At 39.4% G+C, this 12,787-nt stretch overlaps 1 protein-coding gene across 3 annotated transcripts in view; it reads left to right on the top strand.

The window, feature by feature from the left end:
- Positions 1-12,787, top strand: part of DHRS3 (dehydrogenase/reductase 3) — a 79,595-nt gene that overhangs the window by 43,564 nt on the left and 23,244 nt on the right. Inside the window, exons 4-5 of one of the 3 annotated variants that reach the window (XM_030016891.2) lie at positions 3,761-3,900; positions 7,344-7,832. In XM_030016891.2, coding sequence (XP_029872751.1) covers positions 7,638-7,832 — 195 coding nt within the window. In that variant the 5' untranslated portion in view covers positions 3,761-3,900; positions 7,344-7,637. Of the gene's footprint in view, positions 1-3,760; positions 3,901-6,596; positions 6,719-7,343; positions 7,833-7,855; positions 7,965-12,787 lie in introns of those variants that run through there. The other 2 variants (XM_030016892.2, XM_030016894.2) reach the window with 2 other exon arrangements.

The raw sequence follows: 12,787 nt of genomic DNA, 5'->3' as shown, positions 1-12,787 counted from the left end.
ACAAATATTTAGCTATGTGGAATGAGATTAAACAACTTAAGTCATAAGAGATAAAGTACCAGATGATAAGAGTGACCAGACAGGATTCTTAAGAGAATAGGTCTAATTGTTAACTTCAGTGGAAGTCAGCAAGTACAACCAATTGAATTATGTGGTTTAAAATATAAATAGATAAATAGGTGTTAAGGGTAAGAAAACCATGAAATCCATATATGTTATAACATGGAACTCCTGGCTTAACTCAGCAGGCCTGGAACTTGTGATCATAGTAGGCATCTTTCCAATACTGACTCAAATTATTTGACTAAGCTGGGGAATAATTGATCTCTTCCATGACTGTGAGGTGCAGGACACTTAACTGAGCCCCTCCCAACTTCTTACTCCATCCAGACCTGTAGGGGTACACTAACTTGAATTTTTTTTTTTTTTTTTAAACTACATAAATTAAAGCAAAAATTAAGGCTACTTTTATATTCTGAGAAGGAATATCTAGGTTGGGGTTTAATGAGTTTTACTAATCCATCCTAAAATTAATAGACTTTCAGACCAGCAACCAAGCATCTAATGAGAGATTGGAGGGGAGGTAGGAGTCCTGTGAAGAGGGGTTCTTGGACTTTGGGCTTGATTGGTTGGTTAGGGAATTTTTTTTGATCAAACACTGTTGGACAAAGTTTAATTGGAGGGCAGGGATGAGTGTTCTGAAAAAGCATCTCTGTTAATTATTTTACAGGTCAGCTTCTAGGAGGCATCTGGGTTTGTGCATGCTACTGTTATAACGGATCTTTCTTCCTCCAAAGGATCAGCTGATCCTCACTGCCCTGTGTCCTTATGCATATCAGGAAAGATAAAATAACTTTTTAAAAAGCAGCAGTCCCCAAAAATGAGTTAAAGGATCAGTTGGCCTTTGGAAGCCCTGTGTTGTTTACCTCATGTATCATTTGCTCCAATGTCCTCCTCCAGAGCTGCTCTTCCCTTAAAAAGATTAGTGATACCAATTCGTAGGGGTAATGGTAGTGATTCAGCAAGAATGAGGAAACTGACTTTCTGCTAACAGTGGGTAAAGTTCTAAAAATATCCAGATAAATTACTAAAAATCCAAACCTTATCTTTGCTCAGACCGTCATCAAAAATGCTGTGGGTTCTGTTTGAATGAAGAACCCAGCATCCCTCTGTGTGGTTTCTTAGCTCAGCTGCATCTCTCCAGAGATCTTATTTTCCCATCATCAATTTATAATGTGATCTTTTTCCCCCACATCAATTCATATACCTAATGCTGATCCATCCTAGCCTTCCAACCGAAAAAGTTTGCCTTTGACAACAGCATTCTCTTCCTAACATTCCTTCTATTTTTGGTTTCCTTTCTAGAATTGTCAAGTTTGAAGAAGCTTATGACAGTTAAAGGACTTGAATTATTTCACCTCTGTATATACTAGTGAACCACTAGCTCTGAAAAGAAATTATAGCTGCATGTAATGAATTCTTTTAAAAAGACATTGTTAGAAAGGATTCAGCGACCATTTTATCTAAAGATCTTTTCCTAAGCTGGTTTACAAGCTTCCAGTGCAAACTTACTACAGGCATTAGCCTACTGTTCAGTTGTTGTCAAAATCCGCATCACATTGGTTTAGTAGGATTTCAGTTTAGACTCTTGAAACAATAAGCTTCTCTAATTTTGAGGGCCTTACGGACTTAATTCTTCTGTCTCCCTAGTTCCTTGTGTAGAGGTTTTGTCAGGACTGAGGAATTAGCCAGAAGGAATGGTAAATATTGACTGGCGTAAAAGTGAGGTAAATGTACTAAAGAGAACATAAGATGAGTCAATCAGTTTAATAAAATGTAGTCTCCGTTCCTGTTCACATGTGGTACTTTTTCACTGTTCTCTCTTCCAATATGAAGAAGCAGGCTAACAGATTGAGACAGATTTGGCTTCTAATTAAAGATAGGTGAGAAAAAAGAAGGGCAGTTAGTACAAATGACAAAATCTAACATGTACTAAAATGACTAAGCAACTGAAAGAAATACCACATTCTTGATGTTGCTATCCCTTAATCTGAATTCCAAGTAGCACCTACGTGCACTTTGAAAACACTGTACTTCTGCTTATAAAGACAATTATTTTTACACATATTAAATCTAGAAAGGGTTGTCATCTAGAATTTAGAATTACTCAGAAAGACGTTTGTTATATCTTTAATCGTGATACTGATTTGTTGTGAGACCCTGGGAAAGCAGTAAGATGTCCAAATGTAGCTTTTTGCACAAGGCTGGACACAGACTGTTTTCTGTCAAGGCTGGAAGTTAAACAGAAACCTGGTCCCTTTGAGCTTAGTTCGTGGCAAAACTCCACTTACAAGGCAACAGTATCAGACTCTTAATACTTAATAGCATATAGAAGGACAGTGTGAAATCATAGAACTACTGGGACACATTTCAAATGGAAAATGTGAACTCAAGGGAAGAATGAAATCAAGAAGCACAAAAATTTAGCTCTTGATTTATCCAAATCTGACAGCAGTACTTCATGTAACAAAAACCAGATCAACTTGGCAAAAGGTTTTCCTTTTTTAAAGGAGGTTTAGTTTTAATCTGTGATCGTGATAGATTGTCCGTGGTCAAGAGCCCTGCACTGATGTAAAAAACTGGTATTACTTGACACCCTAGTAACACAGACTTTCCATTGTGTAACAGTGCTGTTCTGTGTTCCCAGTTCTTTCACATCTGCTTACCAATGTACTGTATATATTTGGGTGGATTTTTTTAAGTTGAAAACACAGAATTGTTAGCCCAAATGGTTTTCAGACATGCCTTGAGCATGCTTTTAATTTCTAGCTCCTTTTCCTTTCAAAAGTTCTTGCAGTTTAGCAACTTCATTTGCACAAACAGACTTCCAAGTTTGCTAGGAACTTGGCTGCAAAGGCTCTGTGAACAAATTTAGAGTTCTGCCAATATACCTAGGTGCAACATGAAGATCTAAGCATTCAGACACTCTACCTCAGCCTCTTCATAGGTCCATGTAACATTGTTCTGCAAAAATAGACCTTTGTTATGCAAGTGATGTGTGTAGTATATAAACTTGTTTTGGAGGTAAATGTTGCTTTTTCACTGCTGTTTTTTCCTTCCAGACAGGGCAAGTAAGAAAAAGTAGGTTTCTGTGACGCTTACTGAGAGTATGAGTAAATCCACACTAACTACAATCCAAAAGCTGGGTTTCAGTTACTATAGGCCTTCCTAACCTACCTTTACATTAGCTAGCCTAAATATGAACAACAGGTTTAGTTTTAACCTGGGCTATTACAGTTAGGTATTACTGTGGTTAAATATTCAGAAAATATAAACGCATCTTTTGAGCTATGGTCCCAGGAATGGGTCATTCATTCAGGGATGATCTAAATTTAAACCTATTAATTCAGAATAGATTCATAAAACTGTATTAAAGCCATCTTCCTTTACAGTTCTGTGAAGAAGTACAAACCCAGGAATTTAAACAGAGATGCAGGAGCCAAAACTGAATGAGTTACCACTGAGATGTGTTGCATGACTACCTTCTTGCTCTTGTTGCGAACTGGAATAAAACATAGTTCAAAGTGCCATGAAAATGGCTTAAACCAAGTTGTTGAGGGTTTTTTGCAATTTATGCATTGTTGTGAGTGTCTGTATAGGAAACAAATAGTTCATTATTATGCAACTATCCAAAATGCAAATTTAATTCTGCAGCTAAGTGATAGCATTAGCAACTGATGCAATTTTACAAAATTAACAGGCCTGCTTATTGAACGCTCCAGTGCACTGGTTAAGGACTTCTGAGTACAAACATGGAAGGGATTCACTTGGGGACAACTTTTAACTTCTAATTAGGAACAACTGCTGTGATATGACAAATCCTTGTTACCATCAACAAAGGTATGTACTAAGTGTCTCTTTGCACCTACAGATATTTACTAAAAGCAGTTTGGATAATCAAACCTATATGAAGGTATAGTTTAGGGGGTTTCACTAACAGAGATGAACTTTTTGAACAAAAGCACATGTTGGTTTTGTAAAGGTGACAGTTTGGAAAAAGACCTCTTGCCAAAAAAGAGTGCAATGGTTACTATACAACAATCAGATGAAATCCCAGAATACTACTTTTTTGCCACTTTTCAGAGTGGAACTGCAATTAAAAGGGACAAACCTCAGCTGTTCTCAGTGGTTCTATGTGGTATGTGTAGAATTCAAAGCTATTTGGCTTTTTGTTTGAATTAGGTGAAATATTTTAAAATAACTTGCATATATTTTTCACCATATTTATTACAGGCAAAATGCAGTACTTCAGTTTTACTGTAAGCCTGCTTTTGCTTCTTGCTTTTGTACATTTGTACTATGTAGTAACTACTGCTTTTCACTGCTTCAAGGTAAATCTAAAGTAAAGTAGTAAAGTAAAATAGTTCATACTTTAATGAAATTTGAAGAGCAGGTTAGGAAAATTTTAAATATTTAGAACTGTCTTTTTACTCCCACTCCAAATTTGGTAGCAACTTTGCACATAGATCAATAAACTGAAATCATAATGAATGAAAAAAACCCACTTCCAATACATTTTGGAATATTATTCAAGCTGGAAACAGATACATTAAATCAATATTCACAAGATTATTCCATTCCTACTGGTGTCAAAGGACCTACAAATGTTTTAAATTAATAACTAATTCTGTTTTAAATCTGAATAGGTTAACTGTGTAATATTGCTGGCTTTTCTATTTTAAATGTGTCTGTGGTGATTTATGCATAAAGAGACTGAACTCAGGAATGAAAAAATCGAATTTATTTTGATGAACTTCATATCCTTTCATTTTTAACACTGCTCCTTATTTCCATACTAGAAAGTTGTTATATTTGTTACCAGTCCAGACACTGAGTCATTCTTGTTTAAACCAGACACTAGGCTCTCTGTGTAATTTCTCTCTCCCCTTCAGATTTTTTGGACTGAGAGGAAAATTGTAATGCCAGGTGCCTCCCCTAGCTCCATTTCTGTAAAAACACACACAGGTGCTAAATGCTGCCAAGCGGCAATGGAAATTCTCTGAGCTCTGGTTCTTTCAGATGCAGCTAAGTTAGGGAATACCACCCAATTCTGACAATATGTACAGACTTACGGTTTCCGGTTAGAATGCTTCATCTTCTTCTCTCTAAAAACCTCTCTCCTGACACTTAATGATGATGCAGTGATAGTCATATGGCTTATTTCATATGAGGTAACGTGGCATTTAAAGGTAAGAACTCTGCAAGTTTCTCTCTAAATTTTATTTTCTTTTTTTCTGAAAACTTACGTGGAACTTTTAAAAGAGCTGAAACTGAAAGGATTTAGATATTGTTCATATTTTGTGTTAAAAAAACTATGTGTGATACAGGTTTTAAATGTGGGTGGTGCCAGAAACTTGGTTGTTTTTCTTTTTGCAAACAAGTAACCCATGAACACTCTGTTACCATATGGCCACTTTGAACAATGCTTGTTCACAAAAAATACCTGTTTGATTCCAAAGCATAAAACTGAATTTATTTTCAAAGGGATTCAGCGTCCTAACTCACTTCTCTTGGTTGGGTAATATAACTTGCCTACCTACGTATAGAGGCTTAGACTCATACAATTGCACTGCAGTGGTGCTTTAGTAACTATAGATGTAAAGAAGTTTGAGAATGTCTTTCGAATTTGTCATTTTTCAGTAATTCTAGTTTTTACCACTAGATGGCTTCCCAGGATAGTGGATATAGATCCAGACCTCCTGAATTAACGTGCGGGATTGGATTCATTTTGGCACATTCTTAGTGATAGATAGGCATAAAAACGAAGTTCTTTCCAGCTCAGCCGTGAAGATAGCAATGTGAGGTTTGACATCTCGGAGCATCTTTTGACATCCTTAAAGCTTTGTATATTAGGTTATTTGTGATTGCTGCCACAACTAACTGTGTATGAACAGCTCTCAGTTCAAATGTGCAGTTAGATCCTCCTCAGAAATGCTTAATCAGTGCAACTGAGAACATAACTTACCTGCCTAATGCTTAGCAGTGCAAACAACCAAGTCGGGGGACCTAGTTACAGTACAATTTGCCCTTTCTCCTGTTACAACATAGTTTAAAGTGCTATGGAGACCTTCTTGTGTTGCAACTATGCCTTCATAACTGGACGAAAAAATCTTGGAAAAGGAGAGGAAAAAAACCACCCTTTGTTGTGAGAAAGTGAGTCTCCCTCCTTCATTCAGAGCCTGCCTTTTTTATTGCCCCGCTACTAAATCAACAGTTTTCAGCAATGCAAGCATCTTCCAGCTTGGAAAATCCGTGCGTTGTCATGTTGTCCATAAAACCATCGGTCCAATGGTAATAGATTTTGACGATTATCAGCCTAGGCTGGATTCAGCCTGGCAATCTAGGGCTGAAAGAAGTTTTCCCGTCCACGCCAGCTTATCCTGGGCAAGCAGTTCTCTGCCAGAGCTCCGTAAGGCAGAGATAGCTCCCTTGAACTCAGCCTTAACCCCGGCTGTTCCTGGAACTGCTTTTTCCTGGGCTCAAGTCAGACCACAGCACCTTCTTTTCTGGTGTGTGTACGTTAGGGAGGAGGCAGGGGTTGCCTGGCTCGGTTACAGTGTACTTCAGTTACAGCTGCAAGCCCAACGTGGCACGCAGCAAGCCCCGACTTGCGCGCTGCAGCTCAGAAGCGAGCGTACGCCTCAGCCTGCCTGCTAGTGTGAGTTTATGTGCGGTGGCTCCGAGATAGCTCTGGGGGAGGGGAGAGCCAAGCCAGCCACTCACAGAAACAGTAGTGAAATCTCCCCAACACTTTAACTGTCAATCAGGCTTAATAGGGTATAAAAACTCCCCAGCGCCGCGGCCGTGATAGGCAGAGAGAGCAATAGGGAGAAATGAGTAAGAGCCAGAGCTGAAATAGTGTACGGCATAATTCCTGCTCTGTGATCACAGATACTCCAAGTGAAAAAAACAGGAGAGGGGGCAGAAAGAGGCGGTTATCAGCTCAACCTTTGCAACCGGCTCAGGACAGAACGTCTATAGATATTTATAGATATTAAAACAAAAACAACAACCTTGCCCTGAATAGAGCCTTTCTTAAAAAGAAGGTCCTGGCAATTCTGTCTTATTTAAGCAATTTCCTGAGTCTAAGAATAGAAATAAGCTGCCTGGAAGGCACTGCAGGCTGAAATTTGGAGACATAGGCTGCTTTATTTTATTTCTCCAAGTCTAAAAACCTTCCATTTGGATACTGGATTTTTATGTCGGTTTTTGAAGCAGAGGGATGTATGGTTACTTTTAATTCTACTTTTTTCTCTCTCTAATTTAAAAAAACTGTTTTCCAGTTAAAAAGCAAGGAAACCGTTTTACCTGCATGTGACAATCCCAGAGGACACCGATCAAGAAACAGGGGAGTGACTTGGTCTTCTGCACTACTTTACTCCTACCCCATTTTTTTAGGGGGAGAGAAGGATTTTTCCAGTCCAAGAATCTCTTTGCCCCCAAGTTCTGGAAGGGGGCTGAAGACTTGTCACCCATCTGGGGGTGCATGAAGGGTATTGGTTTTCTTTCTCTGTTAACTTGGTTCTGTGAAGGGTTGGAAGAGAATTTTGCCTTCCTGACTTGCCTGGAACAAGAGGATGATTTGGAAGTGGCTGGGCGCTTTGCTGCTTTTCCCCGTGCAGATGGTTTATTTGGTGGTGAAAGCTGCCGTGTGCATGGTGCTGCCGCCCAAGCTCCGAGACCTGTCCGGGGAGAATGTGCTCATCACCGGAGGGGGCAGAGGCATCGGCCGCCATCTGGCCAGGGAGTTTGCTAAACGAGGAGCCAGAAAGGTGAGCATCGGCACGAAGGGGAGGGGGGGAGGAAGCTCCCACCTGCTGCTCTACTGGGGAGTCCTCCGACTCGGAGACTTAAAAGCCTTTTCCCTCGCCTCTAGGTGGGATTGATGGGATCGCTTTGAAAAGGTGAGAGCGGAGAAGGGGCACTAATTTTGCAAAACCCTGGTGTGCTGGGCCATTACGTTGACTTACATTTCAGAAGTTGCCCACTCCTCCTTCCCTGCATCCTGTCTCTCCCCATCTCATCTGAGAAAACGTGACAGTGAGAAAGGGGGCCCCTTGTGAATCCTCCTCTGCTGACAAAGGAGAGGTTTTTGCTCCAGCCCAGGTTTCCTGTGGCAGGGAGAGGAGAGCTATGTGGTTCCCATGCCTGAAGCTAGCGCTCACTTGCTTTTCTGTTTACTAGGCTGCTTCCTGGCAGTTCTGGTTGCTGGGACTGCGTACAAACAAGAGAGGGGGGCAGCTGACTGCCGGCTCCAGCCTTCCAGGCTGAGCACATCTGTAGCTCTCCTTAGGGACAGCCAGAGTGCCGCTGCCACGCGTGTCACCCCTGAGGAGAGGGGCTTGACTCGGAAAGGGGCAAATGGTGTGTGCAGGAGGGTTCTGGCTCTCAGTCCTGATAATGCATTCTCTTGGGAAAGTGGAGAGAAGAGTTCACTTTCACCCCGATGGTTTTCCATTCACGAAATTAATTTCTTGTGCCTTCTGAAGTCCCTTGTATTTTGCTTTTGGCCAGCCCAGAGCTGTTCAACGGTAGGATGAATGAGAACCCAGCAAGGAAGAAAAGCACTACACAAATAGGAGCTGTGAGATTGTTCACATGTTTCCTTTAGGAAAGAGAGGCTGAGAGGCTGGTCTGTCTTCACAACAGCCTAGAAATGCCAGTGTAGCTGGTGTGTCCATTCTCTAGCTCAGGAACTGGTGGTTTACCTTGAAATGCTGTGTTTTCAGAAGTACAGATATCTCGATATGTGTGAATCAGTCTGCAATACAAACACACATACCCTGAAATGAGGCTTGAGATTTAAAGTTTCAACTCCCACTTTATGGGTAATGAGAGGGAGGAATCATGAAATTAGACAGCTGCATAAATACTTCTCTGTGTGAGAGAGGATGAATGAGAGTAAATAGAGAATAAAGAAGAAGAAAAATACAGAGTGAGAGGATATTTAAAGAAAAATTTGCATTTAGTTTGGGATAGTGTTTTGTCACTTCCTGACACATGCATTACAGTTTTCTGTGTGTGGTATAGAGCTATTTTGGCATACAACTTCGAGGTGTAAAATATGTCAGCATTGAACTTTGATGTTTGTATATGCTTGTGTTTAAACATCATGTTGAGATTTACAAATTCTTGGAGACAGAGCAAACAAGTTGACTGACCTTTGGACCCAAGCAATTTGCTGAAAGTGTATTTATATTATCTGTTGGAATACCATGCTTCATTATTTATTTAGTCCGGCTGGTTGTATGCTAAGCTCTGGTATTAAAGTACCACCACTTCTACAACTAATTCAAGAGCTGCTCAGCTGCAGTTAAGCTAGAAGCTGAACAATGGCAGTCAGCCCTAATGAACCAGGTGACATGGGCCAAAAGGAGAGCAAGCTATTTAGGATATAGAGCTGAGGGTGAAATTACTATAAACAGATACAAACTGTAGTTCATTTGTATATCTTATCTATAAAATCTCTATGTGTCTTAGAAGGAAAGAATAAATGAGAATAATTGTTGGGTACCTTTGTACTTGTCTCATATGATGTTGTGAAATGCTGTGTGGTTGCTAGTTATTATTTTGAACTTTGGGGGGGAGGGTTGCCTTATGGGTTTTTTTCATGTCTGTCATCAAGGTGTTTCAGTTTTTGCTTTTACTGAATTTGAATTAGATTCTCCTTTCAGTTATATCGTTGCTATCCAGTAAGTCAAATATAGCACTCAGCAAGTTTTGATCCTCTCTGGTAGTGGCACTGCCTTTCTACCTTCGGGAGTGGCACATGTTCCAGTGGCACAACACTGAAGTAGGCTTATTCTTTTGTTCCTTAACATTCTTAATGACAGTTTTACCTATATGTGGTAGTTTCCATTTCCTATGCTCTAAGATTTCATTTCTTTCCTGCCTTCTGTGCTCAACCCTAACTTTGTGAATGTAATGCAGTCTCCATGTAGAATGCCAGATCTCTGTTTGGCACTACTCTTCAATTTTATGTTTTGCTGTAGACAATCAAAAAAACAAAAAAGACTTGAAGTGGCTAGCAAGTCATCTTTCAATAAGGCTTGTGAAAACTAACTATTCTACTTTTCTGTTGTCTTCTTACACAGTTAAATCTTTTACAATTTTATGAAAAGCTTTGATTATTGATCATAATTAATACTTTCTAACAAATTCTGATTATTAGATGGCGTGGTCACAATATTCCAAGTTTAGAAAAGCACTTCCACTAAAGGCGTGAAATTCTGAGGCCAAGCACTGTGTTACATAGAGGTGAACAGAAACAATAACATACAGATTCAGAGTCTAATAGTGGGTGTACAGTATATCTTGAAAAAGTCATCACAGCGCTTGCGCACACAGACATAGTGGCAGAGTTTTGGAGGTAGGCGGCGATATATAACCATATTTTTGAGATTAGAATCTTCTGAATGATAGGTTAGTTGAGACTTAGCATAAGAAATTTCCTCTGATAATTAGACTGGGTTGGATTTATAATCTTACACTCTATATTTTCAGGTTTGGTTTTGTTTATCACAAATGAGATGTATTTGAGCAGTTTTCACGTAAGATGACTGTTTTATCTCACTAAGATTACGAATTGTCACATCTGCAACTTTTTTACTGTAAAGTTTGATCTTGCATTTGAAGCTATGAAGATGGCAAGAAATAAAAAAGGGTTTGTGCAAATAGAAATACAGCATCTTTTGCTTGATAGATGAGCATGGAGACTGAAATTCTCAATGCAACAGAATGGAAGTCTCTTGGGCATGATCATGTAAATCCATCCTGATTCCCATCCTCTACCCCCCATTCTTTTAAGTCCATTGCTCTGCCATTGTGCGTCAGATATGACTTGGACAGGTAAATGTCTAGGAGACATTTCCTTCTAAGGTGATGTTTCTTTTCTCATGGTTGTTCATTAGCTTCTCTGATGAAACGGCCAATAACGGGACAAAGTGTCAGTTGTATTTTTAGTTATGGAAGTGTGTATCTTCTATTTTTTTTAATTAAGACTACCAGTGATTTTTAGGCAATGAAAGACTTGAATCATTAGATCATCCCTGCTCAGGTGTATACTAAGAGGTCAAAGGATCCATACTGCATTTTTACTTTCGGGTAGAACTTTTCAAAAACTACTTGGTCATGGGAGGCACTGTGTATTTAAATGCTTCCTGTAGAACTTCTGGAAAAAACCAAAAGCATGTAAATTTGCTGTATGCAGAGAAAGTGTGGTTTACAGATGATACAGGACATGTTAGTGTTATTATGAGGGATGACTAGAATTGAATTTTCCCCGGAAGTACTCAAGTATTGTAATTCAACTTTCATGCTGTTCCCCAGAGATGTGTCCAGATTCAGAAGTGCCGGCTGAGGAGTTACTTTGCTGCGGCTGAATTGCTGGAGAAACATACTTTTTTGCTTTAGTTCCTTCTTGGTTGCTTGCAAAATTCAAAATTTTCACTATTGTTGGCTTTAACTCTTGAGAATTTCGACTACACCTTAGGAGTATTTGACCAGTAGAGCGTCACTTCTGCCTCAGTCTCACACATTGGTAGTTTTGTTAAGGCTCTTAGCTTTTGATATTCTGTGGTTAGCCAAAATGGCAGAGTATATCTGTGTTAATGAAACGGGAGAAGGAGAGATTTTTATGAGTTTATGATTTAATGCCTATGAAATAAAAATCCACTTCCAAAGCTTAATGGTGTTTTGCAAAGAATATACTGTATAATCGAGTTAATATTGGGAAGACTGGCCCCTTTGAACAATATTTCTTGTGTGGAAATACAGATGTGAGTAGTCAAAGGGATGCAGGGGCTGAATGGGTTCATTCACCGGTGGTTAGAGTTGGAAAATGCTTCTGGTTTCCTCTAAGCCGTTTGCTTTTCCTACAGCATTTTCTATTATAGTGCCTTTGCCAGAGAGTTGCCAGCCCTGGTTTTGATGATCTCCAGTGATGAAGTTTTGATTTGTATGTCTCTTGTATGTAATTTTTATGTCTTGCTCTTTGTTAGGTTTCCTTTTAGGGCATTTCCTTGATGTCTAAAAATTTTCCATGTAATTTTTATTTACTTTGTTCACAGATTATTTAATCTGAGGTCTGATTAAACAGGAAAGAGATGCTTGGTTTTTAGTCATTCTGCATTATTAAAAGTCACCAAAACCTAAAAAAAGTAACTGAAAAAGATGTAATTATAGAGTAGAAACAGATTCCCAACTCTAGTATGTATTTTAGTATTCAAGGTTATCTGACAGTGAGTTTGGAAGAGTTTCTTAGGCCTCTTCTGTTGGGAGGCTGGTCAAAAGCCATTGATTTTCATTAGGTTTTTTATTTACCCTGAGGGCTCTGGGCTCAGAATTCAGCAGTATGGATCTTCAGTAGCATATCTACAGGGAATCTTAGGCAGCAGTGCTTTTCTATTGTTCCTTTGTGATCATTTCTGTGATCTCAGTTTCTTTCAATGTATATTTTGTTGTATTTTGCTCCACACACACACTCCCCAGCTGTGATATGTTTGCCTTTTTGGTAACTGTAGCTATTGATGAATGAACAAGAGGGCTTCTAGGGAATCAGGGGTGTTTTGGCATGAGAGATGTCCCCAAAACACCAAATGGGTTAGGGGCAGCCCTGGTCTTGTGCTAGTGTGACAGTACTGCAGAGAAGAGTTGAACAATTCCTATTAACCTTGTTGAGAGTTCTTCACATTCATCACTGTGCAAGAAATGACCTCATAAATACACT

Source organism: Aquila chrysaetos, chromosome 6 (genome assembly GCF_900496995.4).
Source record: "Aquila chrysaetos chrysaetos chromosome 6, bAquChr1.4, whole genome shotgun sequence".
Taxonomy (NCBI): Eukaryota; Metazoa; Chordata; class Aves; order Accipitriformes; family Accipitridae; genus Aquila; species Aquila chrysaetos.
Note: the sequence above shows the minus strand (reverse complement) of the source record. Positions and strands in the feature narration are given on the sequence as shown.